The sequence below is a fragment of the Phyllobates terribilis genome, unplaced genomic scaffold (assembly GCF_046119375.1).
Source record: "Phyllobates terribilis strain yellow unplaced genomic scaffold, ASM4611937v1 Scaffold_9__5_contigs__length_417890890, whole genome shotgun sequence".
In the NCBI taxonomy this organism is placed as follows: Eukaryota; Metazoa; Chordata; class Amphibia; order Anura; family Dendrobatidae; genus Phyllobates; species Phyllobates terribilis.
The window spans coordinates 89,138,231-89,162,102 of NW_027362769.1; the positions used below are offsets into that span (position 1 = coordinate 89,138,231).

Here is a 23,872-nt window from a genome sequence, read left to right on the forward strand (position 1 = left end):
TTCCCCAGGGCACTTGCGAGCCTAATTTGCATATGAAAGATGAAAACATGAATTTCGGCGCAGCGGAGCTTCAAATAATGACTGAATCGGTATCGTTAGAAACACCTTTCCCTACCCTATACTGCAGTGGGATTCCAAGATAAAGGGAACTACTCAGACCATTTCTGAAGACATTTCAGACCACGCACCGTCCATAGATCTGCGGTAACTGATTCTATACTTACTTTGGATTTGAATGACTTTTTCCATAGAGCTCACTGCATTGCTGTTCGGCCTCTGCTGTAACACGGACTCCGGGAGAGGCTCTAACTGTTAATACAGAAGGAGAAGAAAGGTTCAGGTTAACGCTTCCTACATCCAAACTAGATCCGTTCGTGCTGCTTCATTTCCGTCATCCAGTATCAATTTTATAAATACTCCAAGTACATCCCAGGGTATGAGCAGGCAAAGATTTTCAAGAAGTTTTTAGTCTAGAAACTCTTCAAATTCTTCTCAAAAATAGCAAAACTCCCAAAAAAAAAACCTTGGACTTTCATCTCCAAATTTTTTTTTTTTTAAAAAGAGACTCAGAGTGCACATACCCTAAAAGTTGCTAACATTTCCTGAAAGTGACAACAATATGTGGACAAAGTAGAAGCCCAAAAGACTAATAATGGGAGGTAATTAAAGTTTGCCATGCTAAAAGGCAGCTGCAGGTTCCAGTGATCTCGTGATGAGTCCATGTGAATGGACTCATACATAAAATTTCATTTTTCTCCGTCTTACCTCATTACCCAGCAAAGCAGACACACAGGCTTCAGAAGCATCACAGATCGCGGTCAGATCATGGCCGCCCTCCAATGCAAGGATAACACGACCTCCAGCCAACCCCATAAGTTGTTTTGTTAGATATCCAAAACCTTTGGGAGAAAGGCCAAACAATTAATGTGCTGCATACAAAATAATAGACCTCAATAAGTCAAAAGGGTAAGTTAAGTGTCGCTGATGTCTGTCAAGTTATAAACGGAAGCAGCAACACAAATGTTAGCAGTTTGATGGAAACTTAAACAGTGTCTTTATTAAAAATGTAATACACAGTTTACAGAGTAGAACAAATACATACAGTACTGGTCAAAAGTTTGGAAACACCCAATTATGCAATGATTTTCTTAGCTCTTATTGGAATGTGCACATTGTAGATTCAGACTGAAGGTAGCAAAACCACAAGAAAACATATGGAATCAAGGAGTAAAGAAACATTTGTGAAACACACTAGAATGTGTGTTAAACCTTAGATTCCACAAAGTAGCCCCCCGCCCCCCATTTATTTTGATGAGAGCTTGACACCCCCTTGGCATAATCTCACGCAGCTCCATCAGGTCGTCACCTGGAATAGCTTTTCAACAATCCTCAAAGAATTTTGAAAACTTGATTTGTGGTCAAACTCATCCCAAACCAACCATCACAACTGTGTTTCAGTTGGCTGATTGTGGACATGTCATCGGACTCAGCCTCCAACCCTCTCCTACTTGGTCACATAGGCCTTACACAGCATGAACATGTGTTTTTCCTGGTGCAACAGATAGGATAGTTCCACTAAGTGCAAACCAGATAAGATGGCATGTAGTTGCAGAATGCTGTGGTAGTCATGCTGGGTAAGTGTGCCTTGAATTTGGGGGGGAAAAAAAAAAAAAAAAAAAAAAAATCACTAAACGTTACATCTCCTCCTCCATGCTTCATGGTGGACACCAAACATTTAGAAACCATATGCTCCTCTTCTCTGTATCTTACGAAGACATGACGGTTGGTACCAAAAATCTCAAATTTAGGCTCCTTAGACTACAGTACAAGTTTCACCTGATTTAAGGTCCAGTCCTCATGTTGCTTGACCAAATCAAGTCTCTTCTACTGGTTTGCAGTCCACAGTAGTGGCTTCTTTGAAAATATTTGACCATAAAAGGGCTGCTTCTTTCAGTCTTCTCTGGACAAATGAAACTGATGTTGAGATGTGTCTGCTACTTAATGTCTGTTCACCATTTATGAGGGCTGTTATTTGAGAAGCTGTCAATTTGCAGGTTCTGAAACTGGCAACTGATGAACTTATACTCTGCAGGAAAGTTAATTCTTGGTCTTCCTTTCCTGGGGCGGTTCTCATGAGAGACCGTTTCATCATAGGAAATAATGGTTTTCATGACTGAACGTGAAAATGCCTTTAAGTTTCAGAGAGGAAGAGAACTTGAACTCTATAGCGCCACCTGTTGGAAGCAGCAATTCTACAAGTCACAATCGACCCTTTAACGAGTCGTGCAATATGACTTAGGCTAAAAGCCAAATTAGAATCTCAATTTGCAGACACGGTGTTTCGGGCTGTTGGCCCTCGTCAGTGCAAAGTATGAGAACTGATTTGGCTAGATGAGAGGCTCCGGACTGAGGTCTAAAGGGTAAGGTTTCTCCTTGTGGAGAGTGACATATCGGCTTTAGTATGCCATGGTAAGGAGGCTTATTTCAAGGTTCTGGCAATTTTCTGGACTGATTGACACTCATGTCTTAAAGTAATGATGGACTGTCGTTTCTCTTTACTTAGTTGAGTAATTCTTACCATATACTAGCTTAGAACAGGTGTAGAATAGGGCTCAGCACCGTATGGAACGGTGTACAACCTTGCCACTGCAAAACACATCTGATGGTCGAAAAACCTTTCTGAAGCCCAGTGATTCCAACTATTGACAAGGCATACCTGTTCACTGGAAGCCATTCCAGATGATTAACTGATGAAGCTGCTAAGGAGAATGCCAAGGGGGTGTAAAGCGGTCATAGTAAAGGGGGCATACATTGAGGATTTTAAGTTTAACACACATTCTGTTTGGTTTTACACGTGTTTCTTTACTCCTCGTTTCCATGTGCATTGCTTCATGGTTTTGCTGCCTTCAGTCTGAATCTCCAATGTGCACATTCCACTAAGAACAAGGAAAACATTTCCAAAAACAGGTGCGTCAAACTTTTGCCTGGTACTATATGTCTAAAAGAGAAAATAAAATTACAACAGTTTCAAGATGAAGGGAAATTGTGATCATTTAATGCTTCCTGAATGACAAGCAGAGGGACATTCTAACTAGTCCATTACTCCAGGGCAAAAAGTATTTTACTCTGGAGCGTTGCAGGATTTCAGACATAGTTTTACAAACACATAGGGAAAGAGTCCAGGCACATGGAGAAGTGTCTGCCAGGCAGATCCCCTATGGCTCTGCTTGATTGAAAGGCCTTTTCATATTAAGGAGAGACCTGTCAATCAAGCTGAAGAAGTAGAAGCCAGATGAGAACCACCCAGTAGAAACTTTTCCTTTTCCATGTAATTTGAAGCAGCATAAAAATGCAAATAAATTCCCTTTAAGTTATCAGAACCTCATCAACTTACATTTGGCTGAAACTGTGTACCCTCCCAGAGGAGCTGGGTGCCCTTCTACAGCATCAAATCCTGCGGAGACCAAAATAACTTCAGGGGCAAACTCACTGGCTATCGGCAGCACCACAGTCCTGAGGAGCAAAAAATAAGCATTATCACAAGCCAACTGATGTTATACAAGTCAAAGGTTAGTCTTCCATCACATGAACATTGGAGTCCTAGTAGGTTGACCCAATGTAATTAAAGAAGTTGTCTGGGACTTTTACATGAACGGTCTATCCTTAGGATAGATCATCAATACCAGATTGGTGCATATGCGACACCCAGCAATCCGCCGATCAGCTGTTCACAATGCTGGATGGACGTGCTCAGTTATGGAGCTGCACATTGGGTGTGTACTGCACTTCCGCCCCTATTGATTTGAACAGGGGGTGGATTTGCAGTACCAGGCCGAAGCCACTATACAGTTGACAACAGCTTCTTGCAGTGTTCCTGAGGAATCTTAGCCCATTACTTCAAGGGCAATAGTCTCCAGTTCACTAATATTAATGGCTTTGTGTGCTGCTCAAGCCTTCTTCAAATCCCACCAAAGATTTTCTATGGAGTTCAAGTCAGGTGACTGATAGCAACTCCAGAATCTCCCAAGACATCTGAACTCAAGTCTTGGTGGACTTTGAGGTATGCATGGGATCATTGCTAAGCTGGATAGTCCTATGATGCTCTACAGAACAGAGTCACAAAACTTCTGTGGCTTATTTATATGTTTTTGGAGCATATGGGATCCAAATTCACTTAAACCTTTGGGTCAGTAGAGGTGGACGTCTTGGAGTTTTGGAGATCTTCAGCGCTTCTTAGGGTATGTTCACACCATCTTTTTCTGGCATTTTTCAAGAAGTCATCGGGCAGAATATCACGCCAAAAAAGTGTGAGTGTTTTAAACACTCAAGCTTTCAAAAGACAGTTCATTTCCTTATAAAGGGTTTATGCAAAAAAAAAAAAAAAAAAAAAAAAAAAAACTGGCTTAATTCACTATAAAAAGTAGCACATTTTTTTCAACTTTTGGGCAGCTCCATTAAAATGGGTGGAGCAGGGGTAAGGCGGGACGTGGCTACATCGGCCTTTCGAATTCATGATTCGTGCCACCAGAAATGTTACTCTATGCCTTTGTATATTCTTCCTTTTTTTTGCAATGCAATGATCTTTTATCTTAAACTTTTTGACCACTCATGGCAACCCAAGAATATTACTGATTGGGAGGCCATTGCCCATACGGACCGAGCGAAGATTCCTCAGGATCGATGCCAGAAGCTGGTGTGATGCTTCACATTTGCAGTAGGCCATAAAAGCCACAGAGGTTCTACTATGTACTAAAGACTACTTGTCATGAAGGGGTTGAATAATTCTGAGACTGCACTAGTCATTAAAATTGGTACTTTGAGTTGAATTTGGAGAAATCTCTCATTATATTAGTTGTGTTGAGCGACTTAAAATTGTTCTTGCTTCATTGGTTTATTGCAAACAGCAGAAAGTTTTAGATAAACCTAAATTGCAATGGAGGGGTTGAATCATTTTGATTCCAACCGCATACCTGATATCTCCATCATTTGTATCAGACTAAAACGTGGCACATATATGGACTGTAACATTTCCGCTTACCTGAAAGCAGCCAAGTAGTCGGCATCACCCATGGGTGGATTTAAGCCTCCAGTGAAAGCCATATTCACATTAAATCCTGCACCCGTTGCGGTGCCAACCTGCACACAAAGAAGCAAAAGACCACTTTACAAAACAAAAAGCAGCAAAAAAGTACAATGTGGATAGGGGAATAAAAACATGAAATTACTTCATTTTTCATAATTTATTATTATTATTTTTTTTTAACAAAAGAAGAGTCTAAGAACAAAACAAACATCTAAAAACAATTGTATTCAACTACTAATTGTTTTTTAAGCCAAATAACTGCAATTTTCACAAAATAAAAGTGATCAAAATCAATATTGTAAAGAAACACACGCTGTCTCACAAATAGACTGCTAGAGTTTACACAATGATGACATTGGCTACCTGAACAATAGCCTTGTTCCATATCCCGTATATGACATAAGCATGCACTTCTATACACGTACGTCCATGATTATTTATGAACACGGCCACATATTTCACATTTCCACTGGATTTTGCCTTCAAAGTGAAAAAACATTTGCATAAACTATAGATTCGCCAGATGCACCTGAAATGGTAATTTCACCTTCAGCAGATATAATTACAATGATTATCCGGCCTTTAAAAATAAGAATTATGTCCGGTAATGCGAACAGCAGGGAACAGGTAAAAAGCCATAATGGACAATGTGGGTGTCCATAAATCCATGTCAGAACAAAAATAACTGAAAATGCACAAAAAAGTTAAACTTCACACAAAGGGGAGCATGGAGCTGTGTACACCACACATTAACCGCTTTCCGTCACAGCTAATGTTTGCTTTTTCCTCCCCTTCTAAGAGCTATAATTTTTTTTTCTCTATCTACATAGCGATATGAGGGCTTGTTTTTTTGTGAGAGGAGTTGTAGTTTAGAATGACACCATTCATAAAAGTATAGAATGTACTGGAAGACAGGAAAAAAATTACCAGTGAATCGAAATTGCAAAAATTTTGAGTTATGATTTCTAACGTTCATTGTGTGGTAAGAATGACTTTTCATCATGGTTCTGCAGGTCAGTATGATTATGGAAATACAAAACTTGTCCAGTTTCTACTGCCTTTTTTTTTTTTGCAAAGAGGCAATGACCAAAAGCTGGCAATTCAGGAATTTTTTTTTTTTTTTAAATTACAGGTTAAATGGGCATTCCCATCATCAAGAACCTATCCCAATATGTAGTAGGTGTAATGATAATTATATTAGCAAATACCTCCAGTTTGAAATGTAGTATAGTTCTACTGATTCACTGTGTCGCTTACCCCATGTGCAGAGCATTGCAGTAGCTTTGGTATCCATGGTTACGACCACTCACATAATGACACTTATGCTGCCAATGGTCGTAACCATGAATTCCTAAGCTGCTGCAATGCCCTGCACATGGGGTAAGTGATATAGTGAATGAGAAGAACTATACTACATTACTAATTGGAGGTTTTTGCCAATATTATTATTAATACATCTACTATATATTGGGATCTTGGAGATGGGAATACCCCTTTAATTCATTTCATATTTTAATAGATCTGACTTTTAAGGACGCAGTGACACAGAATGGTTTTTTGTAAACATTTTTCCAAACATCATTCTTTTTAAGGGCGAAGAGGGGAGTGATTACATTTTTTTTTCTTTTTTAATTAATAACTTTTTTTTTTAAACCACTTGGGGGGAAAGGGGGTGGAGATCAACTTGAACCTGCGAACGTCTGATGCTTGGAAAATATACAGAATATAAAATATACAGCAATACAGCTGTACTGCTGTATATAGAGAAGCTGTTCTTCAAAGTAGGACTGTCACGACACGTACGGAGGCCTTCAGCAAGTCCACGGCTGACATGGCAACTCATCGGCACCCCAAGATCACGGTATTTGGGGAATGATGGAAACATGTAACGGTGCACCCGCTGGACCACACGCCTTTAATTAAACGGTAAAGAAATAAAAAGTGTTATTTAAGGACTTAACAGGGGCAATCGACGTTTGGCTCCTCTAACAGGTAACCCTTGGCTGTGTAATACAGCCAGCAGCTACCAGGTATAGTGCCGGCTCAGCTCCTGAGCCTGATCCACACAACTGCGCTCGACTTGCACTACATGTAGGGTTAAAAAAGGAAAAGAAAAGAAAAAACACAAACGTGAACAACTATACTGAGGCTTCGTACCATTTTTTTTCCAGTATTATATATAATTTTGTAAAGTTCCACCAGTAACTCCCACAGAACTAAAAACACAAAGGTTAGATGCCAGAAGTAAAATTTTAGTCGTTTTGGCAACCTGGAATTTATCTAGGAGTCAGACACTAAGAAATCTTTTGTATTAAAGTACCAAGAAGCCAAGCTGGTCATCCGCTGCCAGGGAGAGAATAGATTTTGCATTTTTGTTGGTAATCAACTTTTACTCCCCTTCTTAAAATGTGGCCCCTGAAGTGACTGACAGCAGCCTGCTCTTGTAGTGAGAACGTGCAGGTAGAGATGTGTGTGCACGGTAATGGGAGAAATTGTTTGATTACAACTGAAAGCCAATGGAAGAATTACCTGTCTGTAGACTTCAGCAGACATAATCATGTCACGTCCTAAACTCCATCATACAAGTCTAGAAAATAAGTATACGTACCTCATCGGGTGCCCCACTGCCTGGGAAGAAGTTTCCGTCATCGTAGCGGTGGACTGATAAGTAAAGGACACTAGGATCTGTGTAGAAAGCCTGTTGGGTGCCATTTCCATGATGAACATCCTAAAACATACAAGTCAATATTATAATGTTACAATGTTATATATTTTTTCTTTTTTTCTATAAACTGGCAGTATATATTTAGTAGCCACTCACCCAATCTACAATCAATATTTTTCCAACATTGAACCTCTGCTGGAGAAGTTTCGCCGTTATTGCTACAGAATTAAAGTAGCAAAAACCCCTAGAATGTAAGAAATAATGTGTAGATTAAATTACAAATCAAAAGCTGGTTATACTTCCATTCTAATATTTAACAACAACTTAATATTAACAACTGTCAACCCTCTTATTGTTATTTTTGCACGTAATTGGAATCTTCTGTTTTCATATCAACATTGTTGAAATCCAATAAAAATATTTAAAGTAAAAAAAATAAATAAATAAAAATTACAAATCAAGATTTAAACCCATTAATGAAATTCTCTGGACAGCACTTACATTGGCGTGCTCTCCTCTGCATGGTGACCAGGAGGCCTGACCACAGCAAAGCCATTCTACAAGGGGAGGACAAAATATATTATTATATCATGAATATCCACTATGGTACCACTCTTCAATGGCAAAGTTTAGATACAATAAGTTTACAGTGGCATATAGATGTATCACCATACACAAAGGGTCTCACCTTCAGCTCTCCGGCCACCACTTTGGAGGCAAGTTCCACCACACATCCCACTGCGAGTCGAGCAGCCCCGGAGGAGTGGACCTCATTCCAAATTGTATCAGTGTCAACCTAGATACATGAAGATCTCATCACATCTAAACCATTGAAAATGGAAAACCTCTGACAAAGCCTCATCAAAATCTCACGTGTTTGGCTCAACAGCAAAAACATATAAAAAAATCATGATTATAATTCTGCAAAACTCATCACTCAACCTGCTCACTCATTATCTAGTGCCAAGCGTGATCTAGAAGTGCCCACATATTACACAGAAAAAGACTGAATGCACTAAAAGCAGCTTTGGAATTGAGACTCACCCCAACCCCTCCACATGGTAGACGGACGAACATGGAGGTCAAAGATCCTGCATGAGGAAAGGGGAATGGTTAGTGGAGATCTGTTAGTAGCACATTACAAAGAGAACAAACCAGCAAATAAACAACACCAAAAACGAGTGCACAAAGCCTACATCCCAGCCGTTCTCACAGCACAGGTAAAGTATTTTTAGAGGAAGGGACGAAACCAAGAGATAAAGAAAGAAACCAAATGTTGTATAGTTCGCATTCAATTCACATACAGAAGCCAAGGTGCAATCCCAAAATGTGATCTGATTGGAGGAAATAAAAGGGGATATCTGACAGTAAAGCAAATAATCATCATATCAAAGTTAACATTTACCCTCCAGCTTCTGTCGATTCAGAGGGTTGGTGCCATAGAGCAGAGAGTGCGCCTCGGAGTGGACAGTCTGCAGTTCTTCCAAAGTGGCTTTTCTGCCCCGTATGCACTTTACATAAAAAAGCAGGGAAATTGAAAATAAAGCAAAGTTTTGTTTAGCCCCAAAAGCTAAAAAAGGGAAAAATAAAAGATTAAGCACTTTCTCACCTCACACATGCTCCTAAGACCTGTTTCTTGCAGCCTTGACCAGATGCTTTGTATACGGCCAGCATGCTCCGGATGGCTATTAGTGTTCCCACAGATGCAATGATGTTTGAGCATCAATGTGTCATAGACAAGGCCTGCAGAAAATGTACATGCCACATTGTCAGGCAAAGTGAATTTTTTTTTTCAGATATATAAAAATAAGACCTAATTGAAAAAAAGTGGAAGGAAAAAAAAGCCCCTTTGATTTTACAGTTAAAGCTGATTTATAATAGGACTTCGTTGGAACTTATTAATGTAAAGGCTTGCACCCCTCCCCCAGTCTTCGGGAGCGCACCACTGCCCTGCTTGCGGGGGAGCAGTGCACTCCTGAAAATTGACAGTTTGCCCCAGCAATGTAGTCACATCGCTGGTCCGATCTGTGCGCTCTGCCAGGCTGGTAACAAAGGCACCTTTGTCTCTGCAGCATGAAGGAAGAGCAAGGGGTACTAAGGCTTGGTGAAGCCAATGATATGGACAGCTTTAGAGCAGCACTGTCCATCAAACAGCTTCCAAGTGTGCGATCCTTGTCTAGGCAACCAGACACCCTGAGGTGGTCGCTAACTTAAGTAACAAGCAGAGAGAACCTTTAATAAATAAAGTGTTTACAAGCACTTTGGAATTTTAACCATCAGTTGCAGGTCTCAAAGGTCAGATGACCAAAGAATGAGATGTCATGGTTTCCCGTTCTGGTGGTTACTGCCAATGAGTATAACTTCTGTTATTTTCTCACTTTCCCATCTTTTCATCATTTTTGGGGGGTTTTGGAAGGAGGGGATGGAGTTGGTAGGAACTCGGACAACCTCTTTAAAAGGGACATAATACTGCACCTGTAGTGAATCGTGGCTTGGTAGGTGTTTCTTGAACAGACATGGGAAATGAGGCAGAGGCTGGAGAAGACTGGGCCCTCGAGAGTGGTCTGTGTCCACTAAAATGTACAACAACACCAGCAGCTTCCATGGAGGCTTGATAGTTCCTCAGCTGATGTATGCGCTGCTGCTCCAATAAAAGGGTTTGCTGTAATATCAAGATGTTGATTTTCAAAAAGATTCAGAAGAATAGTAGAGAAATCTAAGAAGCCTGGCAATAATTATGTGTCCTATACCTGTCTGAAGAGAAGATCTTGCTCAGCCTGAAGTTGGCTCTGTTCTAGCTCCTGTGAGCTGGCTTCATCTTCGCTTTCGTCTCGTTCTTGCTTCACGCGCACAATGCTTCCAAGGCTTTGCTCTTTATGATCAGATCCATGCTCTATATATGAATCCTCATGTATAGCCTGATGCTCGCGCAGCTCCTCTTCAGTTTCCTCGGGGTGGCTTTCATGTTGTCGTGAAACCTCGTTGACTTTAGGAATCATCTGGAACAAATAGAAAAAAAATTATCATAAATTCACGCTAATAAAAAATAAAAACACCCCAAAACTAGCATGGAGCCGAGAATAATATCATTACAACACAAAGTAACTCATGATGAAAGAATGAAAAGACAGCCATGAAGGATCAGAAGAGAGGACTGACACCATTGCATAAAGGAGAAAATAACGAGACAAAACCAAAAAGTAGAGCATTCCTAGAATGAGAATAGGAGGTTACACAACAAAGGAGAGTCATGCAGATGCCTGGCTGTCACTCCATTGATTCTACACCTTAATGGGACAGCTGTCAACCAGCTTCAAAATACAAAAACAAAAAAGGCTCAGTTGACACCTATTTTACTGATAAATCGGGTCCCAGTGTTTGGACTTCCAGCTACCAGACTTTTATAGGAGATCATGTAGTCAGAATATCTCGATAACACATGAATTTTGTACAATTTCAGTGCAGACCTAATTGAGCCTGTACTTAGAAAAGGATTAGGACAGGTCATTAACTTACTGCTCCAGTTTTTAATTGTGCTGTACAGGTAAGAAACCTATTCAGTTGCTATAAGGAACAGAATGATAACACTGAGCTGTCCCAGCACAATTGCAGTCGTGGGGATATAAAGGCTTTTTTTTTGCTGGGAACATCAATATTGATAACACACCCTATATAAAAATAAATAATAAATCTGTACAATTTACAAATCAGTAAAAGTTGCAGGTGCCAAACAACCACCTACCAAACACTGTCTATCCTGAAGATAGGCCATTAATATTTAAAGGGGTTAGCCACTACTTGGACAACCCCTTCTGAATCCCTGTTTACCTCCTGTAAAATATTAACACTGACCTCCAGTGCCGGCACTCGCTCCACCGGGGCTCATGTGGCATTGTTATGTCACGCAATCCCTGTGACTAATCAGCACTGGCTCCACTCTACCCTCCTTTGGGCAAATCAAGAAATCCGGAGGAAGTGAGAGCTGCAGCTGCTAGCTCACTTTCTCCGGATGTTAATTATGTCTGTAGGTGGGGAGAGTAAAGACAGCGCTGATTGGCAGCAGGGATTGCATGACATAATGTCAAGTGAGCCCCAGGAGAGCCAGTGCAGACACTGCTGAAACAGCGCTGGCATCGGCGGTGATTAAGTGTTATTATTTTACTGGGGGAAACACATTAAATCATAAGGGGTTGTTGTCAGAGTAGTGGACAACTCCTTTAAGACCCGATCACAATCCTTCAAAGGGAGTTTATCAGCACAAAATGACTGTTTAAACAAAGCACAGGCGCTCGATGCACACTTGGCGTGGCCAAAGAGTTCAGCACACCTTCCCACCAACTTGTTTTCCAACTATCTCTCCACTTCTCTAGCTCCTGTAAACCAAGAACTTTTAATCAAGGAAGGGGGGGGTGTTGTCGATAGATGGAAAAATGAGTATGTGCGGAGGTGCACTTGGTTGCAAATAACCAAATGAGTACTCCTGTGCTTGGTATGAACAGTTACTTAGTACTCACAGACTCCACTTACCACACTTTTTGGAAAATGTTTAAAGGTTTTTTTTCCCCCCACATCTGATATGTATTGCAGGATAGGAGATCCAGCATGTGTCTGATCCTTGTGGACATGTGATAAACGTAAATGTAAAATTGCGCAAAAAAACACCTATAGGCTATCTTCACACGTTGCGTTTTTTTCTGCAGGCAAAACCTGCTCAAGAAGAAGCGGCTTTAAAAAAAAAAAAAAAAGCAGGTTTTGCTGCAGCTTAGTGCCTGTTGCTGAGTTTTTTGCACCAAAAACGCAGCAAAACCTGATACCTGCGTTTTTGCACTTACTCATTGCTCTCTATGGGTGTAAACACGTTGCAAAAATGCTGAACGAACTTTTACAAAAAACAGCAGTTATCCAATTCAGTCAGGAAAAAAAAACCAATGTGTGTGCATGAGATTTCTGAAATCTTATAGCTTTTGCTGGTACTGTAAAATGCAGTTTCTAATTTGCATAAAAAAAACCTGCAGCAAGTATGCAACGTGTGAATATAGCCTTAGGTAGATTTTGCCCCAAATGTATGCACATACTCAAGATTAGCTTTCAGAGACCAGGAGAAATGATAAGAGACAGCTCCTGGGTAAGCCCATGAAGAGGTCGGGCACACACCTTGTTGAGGTGTAGCTGCTGCTGTTGTTGGAATTGCTGTTTGTGCTTCTCAAGGAACTGCTGGTGCTGCTGCTGGATGACCAGGTGTTGCAGAGCATGAGAGTTTTGAGGCAGCGGTGCAGACTGTGTGCGGCCCAGAGGGCGGTGGTGACGTAACTTGTGGATAGTTGGGGAGACGCGATCAGTGGACACTAAGGACTGGGAGTGAAGAGGAAGCGCACCCAACCCTGAAAACAATAAAACAAGTCTGCTGAAGCTGCCGCTCCGGATTCATGTGCAGCAGATGGCCACACGTCTGGTGTGCTCACCGGTTACTAATGGGCTCTGTGCACTCGGCTGCTCCAGAAGGACCATATGCTGCAGGAGCGAGTTATGGGAGCTGGCTGCATCAGCACCAAGGTACGGAGTAAGGTGGGCAGCTGGGAATAAGGACAGGCGTTGTTGGATAGTAGACAGGGAAAGGCGTTCAGAGTCCGGTCCAGACCCACCCTAAATAATACAGAGCAGGGAAGGCAAAAATAAGATTTACAACTTGTCAATATATAGAATACATACATGAAAAATACACATGCTTGTCTCTCAAGATCTTGCAATTGATTACTAAAAGAAATGTATTGTGTAAATAGAGACCATTATTAAACTGCTAGAATCAGTATGTGGAGGGAAAGCTTAGAAATAAAATAAAAAAAAAAAAATATATATATATATTAATATATATATATATATATATATATATATATATATATATATATATATATATATATATATATATATATATATATATATATATATATATATATATATACATACATACATACATATACACATACATACATACAGGGTGGTCCAAAAGTAGGTGGACAGAAAATAATAATATTTATTTTGATTTATATATAAAATTTAGTGTTGAGCGAGTATGTTCTGTCCGAGTATGTTCGGGCCGAGCTCCGAATATTTACAGCTGCTCGGTGATCTGGTTGAATCGCTCCTGTGTGCATGATTTGCAACTGTTTGACAGTTTTATTACATGTGAGGAATGTGTAAGAAATAGACATTCCTCCCATGTAATAAAACTGTCAAACAGTTGCAAATCATGCACACGGGAGCGATTCAACCAGATCACCGAGCAGCTGTAAATACTCGGAGCTCGGCCCGAGCATACTCGCCGAAAGGGTTAATAGAACATACTCGCTCAACACTAATTATATTTACTAACACAAGCATAACATTGACAATTACATTTTATTCTGAGCAATAATACAAAAGCCCTTACATTTTATCAACGCAGGTGCTCAAACTGTTTTCCATTATAATTTGCACAGCTTTGAAGTCGCCTCTTGCGCTTCGACAAACTTTTTTGCACAAGTCTCTTTGGGTATTAATTTCTTGAAATGCATCTCTTATGTAATTTTTCAAATCACTGACACACTTTGGTTTTCGACTATAAACTTTGTCCTTGAGTACTCCCCAAAAGAAAAAATCCATTGGGTCAAGTCTGGTGAACGTGCCGGCCAATCAAGTGGGCCTCTTCGGCCAATCCATTTATTAGGAAATGTTTCATCAAGATACTCGCGGACTACTCTTGAATAATGTGGAGGGGCCCCATCTTGTTGGAAAAAAAGGTCATTTGAATTAGGCTGTTGCTGTAACTGGGGAACAACTTGATTCATTAGAATTTCGAGATACTTATCTCCTGTGACTGTTCCATCAAAAAATATTGGTCCTAAAACACCAAAACTTGAAATACCACCCCAAACATTGACACCAGGCTCATTTAGTTGTTGCTCTAATGTTAAATGCATGTTCTCATTATACCAGTAAATACAATTATGTCTGTTAATATGGCCGGATAATTTCAAAGAAGCTTCATCACTCCACAAAATGTTATCTAAAATTACTGGATTTTCTTCAATTTCGTTAAGCATAATCTTGCTAAATTGTAGCCGCCTGTCTGGATCATCCTCCAATAAACCATGAATTAGACGTGGACGATAAGCTTTCCCCCCTATAGATTTCAGGATTCGCATGATAGAAGCTCATGAAATTCCCAATTCCAAAGAGGCTCTTCTGGTGACTTTTTTGGACTCTGAACAAATGTTTCAGCAACAAGTTGTTTATTATCTTCTGTACAGACTGTTTTGGGTCGACCAGTTTTTGGAGCATTAAGGATTGAGCCAGTGGCATTGAATTTGTCATGAATGCGGTAAATGGTTTGTCTCTTTGGGGCTTGAGTACCAAATGTTTCAACCCAATTTGCTCTAATGGTTTCAGCATTTTGAGAATTCCAATACTCTGTTAAAATCCATTTTCTTTGCCCTATTTTTAAATTATTTGCCATTATGTGTTATCTGAATGATCTGAAAAGAAAAACAGATTTGGGGGAGATCTCTCTGTGAAAACTAGATCTGTGAAACTGGCTCAGTTGCCCTTAGCAACCAATCAGATTCCACCTTTCATTTTCCAAAGAGTCTGTGATGGATGAAAAGTGGGCTACTAAGGGCAACTGAGCCCATTTCACTTTACACCATGTTTGATAAATCTTCCCTTTCATAACCTTATTACACTTTCTGTCCACCTACTGTTGGACCACCCTGTAAATCTCTCTATCTCTATCTATATCTATATATCTATATACACAGTACAGACAGAGTTAGGACACCTTCTCATTTAAAGATTTTTCTGTATTTCATGACTAAGAAAATTGTACATTCACACTGAAGGCATCAAAACTATGAATTAACACATGTGGAATTATATACTTAACAAAAAAGTGTGAAACAACTGAAAATATGTCTTATATTCTAGGTTCTTCAAAGTAGCTACCTTTTGCTTTGATGACTGCTTTGCACACTCTTGGCATTCTCTTGATGAACTTCAAGAGGTATATACATACATACACACACAGTGCATTGTGAAGGTATTTGACTCCCTTGAACTTTTCTACCTTTTGCCACATTTCTGGCTTCAAACAAAGATATAAAATTCTATTTTTTTGGGGAAGAATCAACAACAAGTAGGACACAATCGTGAAGTGGAATGAAATTTATTGGATATTTTAAACTTTTTTAACAAATTAAAAACTGAAAAGTGGGGCGTGCAATATTATTCTGCCCCTTTACTTTCAGTGCAGAAGTTCAGTGAGGATCTCTGAATGATCCAATGTTGTCCTAAATGACTGGTAATGATAAGTAGAATCCACCTGTGTGTAATCAAGTCTCGGTATAAATGCACCTGCTCTGTGATAGTCTCAGGGTTCTGTTTCAAGTGCAGAGAGCATCATGAAGACCAAGGAACACACCAGGCAGGTCCGAGATACTGCTGTGGCGAAGTTTAAAGCTGGATTTGGATACAAAAAGATTTCCCAAGTTTTAAACATCTCAAGGAGCACTGTGCAAGCGATCATATTGAAATGGAAGGAGTATCAGACCACTGCAAATCTACCAAGACCCGGCCATCCCTCAAAACTTTCATCTCGAACAAGGAGAAGACTGATCAGAAATGCAGCCAAAAGGTCCATGATCAACTCTGGATGTACTGCAGAGATCGAGGTGGGAGAGTCTGTCCATAGGACAACAATCAGTCGTACACTGCACAAATCTGGCCTTTATTGAAGAGTGGCAAGAAGAAAGCCATTTCTCAAAGATATCCATAAAAAGTCTTGTTTGAAGTTTGCCACAAGCCACCTGGGAGACACACCAAACATGTGAAATAAGGTGCTCTGGTCAGATGAAACCAAAATCGAACTTTTTGGCCACAATGCAAAACAATATGTTTGGCGTAAAAGCAACACAGCTCATCACCCTCAAAACACCATCCCCACTGTCAAACATGGTGGTGGCAGCATCATGGTTTGGGCCTGCTTTTCTTCAGCAAGGACAGGGAAGATGGTTAAAATTGATGGGAAGATTGAAGGAGCCAAATAGAGGACCATTCTGGAAGAAAACCTGTTTGAGTCTGCAAAAGACCTGAGACTGGGACGGAGATTTATCTTCTAACAAGACAATGATCCCAAACATAAAGCAAAATCTACAATGTAATAGTTCAAAAATAAACGTATCCAGGTGTTAGAATGACAAACTCAATGTCCAGACCTGAATCCAATCAAGAATCTGTGGATAGAGCTGAACACTGCTATTCACAAACGCTCTCCATCTAACCTCAATGAGCTTGAGCTGTTTTGCGAGTAAGAATGGGCAAGAATTTCAGCCTCTCGATGTGCAAAACTGATAGAGACATACCCCAAGCAACTTGCAGCTGTAATCGCAGCAAAAGGTGGCGCTACAAAGTATTAACTCAAGGGGGCCGAATAAATATTGCACGCCCCCCAGTTCTAGGGGGCCAAATACTTTCACAATGCACTATATATACACAGTACAGACCAAAAGTTTGGACACATCTTCTCATTTAAAGATTTTTCTGTATTTTCATGACTATGAAAATTGTACATTCACATTGAAGGCATCAAAACTATGAATTAACACATGTGGAATTATATACTTAACAAAAAAGTGTGAAACAACTGAAAATATGTCTTATATTCTAGGTTCTTCAAAGTAGCCATCTTTTGCTTTGATGACGGCTTTGCACACTCTTGGCATTCTCTTGATAAGCTTCAAGAGGTAGTCACCGGAAATGGTCTTCCAACAATCTTGAAGGAGTTCCCAAAGATGCTTAGCACTTGTTGGCCCTTTTGCCTTCACTCTGCGGTCCAGCTCACCCCAAACCATCTCGATTGGGTTCAGGTCTGGTGACTGTGGAGGCCAGGTCATCTGGAGTAGCACCCCATCACTCTCCTCCTTGGTCAAATAGCCCATACACAGCCTGGAGGTGTGCTTGGGGTCATTGTCCTGTGGAAAAATAAATGATGGTCCAACTAAACGCAAACCGGATGAAATAGCATGATGCCGCAAGATGCTGTGGTAGCCATGCTCGTTCAGTATGCCTTCAATTTTGAATAAATCCCCAACAGTGTCACCAGCAAAGCACCCCCACACCATCACACCTCCTCCTTCATGCTTCACGGTGGGAACCAGGCATGTAGAGTCCATCCGTTCACCTTTTCTGCGTCGCACAAAGACACGGTGGTTGGAACCAAAGATCTCAAATTTGGACTCATCAAACCAAAGCACAGATTTCCACTGGTCTAATGTCCATTCCTTGGGTTCTTAAGCCCAAACAAGTCTCTTCTGCTTGTTGCCTGTCCTTAGCAGTGGTTTCCTAGGAGCTATTTTACCATGAAGGCCTGCTGCACAAAGTCTCCTCTTAACAGTTGTTGTAGAGATGTGTCTGCTGCTAGAACTCTGTGTGGCATTGACCTGGTCTCTAATCTGAGCTGCTGTTAACCTGCGATTTCTGAGGCTGGTGACTCGGGTAAACTTATCCTCAGAATCAGGGGTGACTCTTGGTCTTCCTTTCCTGGGGCGGTCCTCATGTGAGCTAGTTTCTTTGTAGCGCTTGATGGTTTTTGCAACTGCACTTGGGGACACTTTCAAAGTATTCCCAATTTTTCGGACTGACTGACCTTTATTTCTTAAAGTAATGATGGCCACTCATTTTTCTTTACTTAGAATTTGTATTATGGCAAGAAAAAAGCAGCTAACAGTCTATTCAGTAGGACTATCAGCTGTGTATCCACCTGAGTTCTGCACAACACAACTGATGGTCCCAACCCCATTTATAAGGCAAGAAATCCCATTTATTAAACCTGACAGAGCACACCTGTGAAGTGAAAACATTTCCGGTGACTACCTCTTGAAGCTCATCAAGAGAATGCCAAAAGTGTGCAAAGCAGTCATCAAAGCAAAAGGTGGCTACTTTGAAGAACCTAGAATATAAGACATATTTTCAGTTGTTTCACACTTTTTTGTTAAGTATATAATTCCACATGTGTTAATTCATAGTTTTGATGCCTTCAGTGTGAATGTACAATTTTTAAAGTCATGAAAATACAGAAAAATCTTTAACCGAGGTGTGTCCAAACTTTTAGTCTGTACTTTATATATACATACTGCCAAAAAAAAATAAAGGTAACACTCAAATAACACATCCTAGATCTGAATGAATGAATGAAATATTCTCATTGAATACTTTGTTCTGTACAAAGTTGAATGTGCTGACAACAAAATCATACAAAAATCATCAATGGAAATCAAATTTATTAACCAATGGAGGCCTGGATTTGGAGTCACCCCCAAAATTAAAGTGGAAAAACACACTACAGGCTGATCCAACTTTGATGTAATGTCCTTAAAACAAGTCAAAATGAGGCTCAGTATTGTGTGTGGCCTCCACGTGCCTCTATGACCTCCCTACAACGCCTGGGCATGCTCCTGATGAGGTTGCGGATGGTCTCCTGTGGGATCTCCTCCCAGAACTGGACTAAAGCATCCGCCAACTCCTGGACAGTCTGTGGTGCAACGTGACGTTGGTGGATGGAGCGAGACATGATGTCCCAGATGTGCTCAATCGGATTCAGGTCTGGGGAACAGGCGGGCCAGTCCATAGCTTCAATGCCTTCATCTTGCAGGAACTGCTGACACACTCCAGCCAAATGAGGTCTGGCATTGTCCTGCATTAGGAAGAACCCAGGGCCAACCGCACCAGCATATGGTCTCACAAGGGGTCTGAGGATCTCATCTCGGTACCTAATGGCAGTCAGGCTACCTCTGGCGAGCACATGGAGGGCTGTGCGGCTCTCCAAAGAAATGCCACCCCACTCCATTACTGACCCACTGCCAAACCGGTCATGCTGAAGGATGTTGCAGGCAGCAGATCACTCTACATGGCGTCTCCAGACTCTGTCACATGTGCTCAGTGTGAACCTGCTTTCATCTGTGAAGAGCACAGGGCGCCAGTGGCGACTTTGTCAATCCTGGTGTTCTGTGGCAAATGCCAAGCGTCCTGCACGGTGTTGGGCTGGGAGCACAACCCCCATCTGTGGACGTCGGGCCCTCATACCACTCTTATGGAGTCGGTTTCTAACCGTTTGTGCAGACACATGCACATTTGTGGCCTGCTGGAGGTCATTTTGCAGGGCTCTGGCAGTGCTCCTCCTTGCACAAAGGCGGAGGTAGGGGTCCTGCTGCTGGGTTGTTGCCTCCTACGGCCCCCTCCACGTCTCCTGGTGTACTGGCCTGTCTCCTGGTAGCGCCTCCAGCCTCCGGACACTACGCTGACAGACACAGCAAGCCTTCTTGCCACAGCTCGCATTGATGTGCCATCCTGGATGAGCTGCACTACCTGAGCAACTTCTGTGGGTTGTAGAGTCCGTCTCATGCTACCACAAGTGTGAAAGCACAACCAACATTCAAAAGTGACCAAAACATCAGCCAGAAAGCATTGGTACCGAGATGTGGTCTGTGGTCCCCACCTGCAGAACCACTCCTTTATTGAGGGTGTCTTGATAATTGCCAATAATTTCCATCTATTGTCTATTCTATTTGCACAACAGCATGTGAAATTGATTGTCAATCAGTGTTGCTTCCTAAGTGGACAGTTTGATTTCACAGAAGTTTGATTTACTTGGAGTTATATTCAGAGATATATATATATATAAAATATATATATATATATATATATATATATATATATATATATATATATATATATATATATATATATATATATATATATATATATATATATATATATATATATATATATATATATATATATTAGATAGGTAGATATATATTTTTTTTTACACACAAATATATATTTTTTTAAACACACACACACATATCCTCGCACACATCCATAATATATTACACATATTTATCTATACATCTTACACTGCTCCATTCAGCAGATTGTCACACATGGGTGAATAAAAAGTTCCATTTTCTTTATTTTTTCCCCCTAAGTTTGGAAGCGACGCCTCAATTTTTATTTTCACGGCTGGTTCCTTAGTGGCTTTGTACTAATACCTGCAGTGAAAGCTTCACATCAATCTATTCACAGTTGTATAAACACAGATAACGATGGAACAGATTGTAGCTCATCAACTGTAAAGTGAGTGGCTTTATTCCCTGCAGAACAACATTTATGATGAGGATGATGTACACATTTTCTTAGAAAATATCAATACAGGCGTATTATTGCGTAAACATAATGAAGGTGTTTCCATCTGCATGTACATACTTGAACTAGATTTTAATACAGAACCATAGGATTTTAAAGGGATTCTGCAATCAGAAAATTACCTACTGTTTATTTTTTTTTTTTTTGTGCTAAACATGTTTTGTTTTGCTTTTTTGGGGGCGGGGGATATTTTTTTTCCCATATCACAATTTGTATTAAAAAAAAAAATAAAAAAAATAGAAATCTTGCAATTTTCACACTGACCACTGGTGTGTTTATAGACTAACACTCTGTTCCAGGTAGCACATGTATATAGCCACAATAGTTAGACCCCAATTGTCTCTTGTACTGAAGCATCTAAATGACATTCTGAAGGGAGAGGGCGCTGGGATGTGACCTATTATGAATGATTGATCCGGTGTTATCAGCTGTGATTAGGTGCTACCCATCATTGTAACCCTGCCTCCGATGATAAGCAAACTGTTGAAAACTCTTCCTGAAAGGTCAGTAAGTACAGGTCTAAAAAAAAAAAAAAAAAAAAAAAAAAAGTGGGCACAGTAAAAATTGCAAGGTTGATAATTTTGTTTTTCAAAATAAAGTAAATAAAACAAAAAAAGACATTATATGTATTTTGAAAAGAAATGGCAAACAGGTAATTTTCTCATCTGCACCATCAATTGACCAGCGATATACATGTTCCCATAGGAAAACAGCCTAAATTTGCAATGCAGCTTTTGTATCCAGCCGAGGGTTTGTTCAACTTACATTGGCAGATCCACTAGCGGGCAGCCCAAGACTAATGTTGGGTAAAGATGGTGAGGTATAGAGCGGCAGTTGGGTAACAGCCCCTTCTCGGTTTGCCAGCCGATGCGCCAATGCCGCCTACAAAAGAGGAAATAAAAAAAACACTAATCAAAAAGCTACAAAGACATATAATGACGGATATGGATGCTCAGGGCAAGAAAGACGGTCCAAAAAAGATTTGGAAACAAAGGCCAATGACATGGATGAAAGAGGGCAAAGTTTCCATGTGAGCCTAGATACCTCTGACTGAATGCCCAAGGGTCCGGCAATGCCATTCTCAGTAGTGATGTTGCTTGAGCTGTTGTTGGGAGAGCTGGGGCCAGAACCAGGAGCGCTGTTACACGCAGAATCTAAAAGAAGACACAACATATCAAAACAGTCATTACAAAAGTTTAGGTGTAAAAACCTAAAGAAATGAACTGGGATACAAACTGGTGTGCATGCAGCATATAAGCACACGTTCACACTGGCCACTGAACAGGAAAAAAAAACAGACAAACGTAATAAGGAAATACCTTGCAGTAAATAAACAGTAATAGGGCATGAAAATAATATAGGGTACTTAGTTGACATAATTTTGATAACAAAAAAAATGCAAAAGCCATACCACCACTTCATGGTGACCCTTTTAGGACAGTCCTAACTAATATTAAAACCTTACTGTTTGTCAAGTGACATGCGTGTGGATAAGGGCTGAGAAGGACTGTGTCCAGTTGGTAGACATACGACATGCGTGAGGATAAGGGCTGAGAAGGACTGTGTCCAGTTGGTAGACATACAGACATGGGGAACAACACGAATGTCCAACTCAAAGAAAAGGTAGGCCACACCTTTATATGCACAGGGTGCAAACAGACTGAAAAAAAACTAAAGAAATGAACTGGGCTACAAACTGGTGTGCACGCAGCATGTAAGCCCACGTTCACACTAGCCACTAAACAGTAAAAAACAAAGACAGAAACATAATAAGTAAATACCATGCAGTAAATAAACAGCAATAGGGCAGCACGGTGACTCAGGGGTTAACACTGCAACCTTGCAACGCTGGGGTCCTGGGTTCAAATCCCACCAAGGACAATATCTGCAAGGAGTTTGTATGTTCTCCCCGAGTTTGCGTGGGTTTCCTCTGGGTTCTCTGGTTTCCTCCCACACTCCAAAAAGATAATGATAGGGAACCTAGATTGTGAGCCCCAATGGGGACAGTGCTGATAATGTCCGTAAAGCGCTGCGGAATTAATGGCGCTATTTAAGTGAGTAAAATAAATAAATAGTGCATGAAAATAATATAGGGTGCTTAGTTAAGGACTGTCCCAAACAGGGTCACGGTGAAATAGTAGGATGGCTTTTGCATTTTTTTGATCAAAACTATGTTAACTAAGTACCCTACATTATTTTCATGCACTATTTACTGCAGGGTATTTAAATTTTAGATGTCAGCCTGATAAAAGTCAAGAATTAACCTCAATACATTAAAGAAAAATAATTCATAGTTTAAAAGACAAGAGTGTAACTGAAGATGAAGACACTCACCAGACACATCCAGTGGACGCTTTTTCAGAGTAGTGACACCAGGACCATCTTTCCGTCTTAACAGAGGGCTGCTTCGGCGCTCGGCCACTTTTTGTTTCAGTCTAGAGCGCAACTTTAAATTGGGTTCAGATGCTAAATAGGGCAAAGGGCACAGAAAACAAAGGTACAGAATATGAAAATATACTGCAGCAATGCCCCAATAGCAGCCATGCTCAATCCTAAGTCTAACACTATGTATACTTTACAGGTTTGTGTCGCTTCACATAGCTAGCTGTTTTTGGCAACTTTAGCTCAGAGACACGACTCATAGGCTCCTCTTACACTGTCGGCAGTGAAAGAAGAATTTCACAAAGCAATTATATATTTAAAAAAAAAAAAAAGGTTTCTTCTACCCCATCTTAGTGCAGCACAATGTTGGGACAGAAATTCTTACTCCAGATGTGTATCATATTGGGCTGATTGCTGCAGTTTTGATCAAATCCATGTTTATCTGCTGCAGATCTGGCAGTTCTCAGAATGCTGAGCCCTGTATAACCCCGGCTCATACCATCACACCA

The 23,872-nt window shown here is 40.5% G+C and overlaps 1 protein-coding gene across 1 annotated transcript in view; it reads right to left on the reverse strand.

Moving 5' to 3' along the window:
* Positions 1-23,872, reverse strand: part of HDAC4 (histone deacetylase 4) — a 194,063-nt gene that overhangs the window by 9,511 nt on the left and 160,680 nt on the right. Inside the window, 18 exon segments of the mRNA XM_073646742.1 lie at positions 225-309; positions 766-899; positions 3,395-3,513; positions 5,039-5,136; positions 7,692-7,811; positions 7,905-7,992; positions 8,250-8,305; positions 8,437-8,544; positions 8,793-8,839; positions 9,154-9,259; positions 9,358-9,491; positions 10,224-10,410; positions 10,499-10,747; positions 12,903-13,129; positions 13,211-13,391; positions 21,747-21,863; positions 22,026-22,135; positions 23,316-23,447. Of these exon segments, the coding sequence (XP_073502843.1) occupies positions 225-309; positions 766-899; positions 3,395-3,513; positions 5,039-5,136; positions 7,692-7,811; positions 7,905-7,992; positions 8,250-8,305; positions 8,437-8,544; positions 8,793-8,839; positions 9,154-9,259; positions 9,358-9,491; positions 10,224-10,410; positions 10,499-10,747; positions 12,903-13,129; positions 13,211-13,391; positions 21,747-21,863; positions 22,026-22,135; positions 23,316-23,447 (2,298 nt within the window).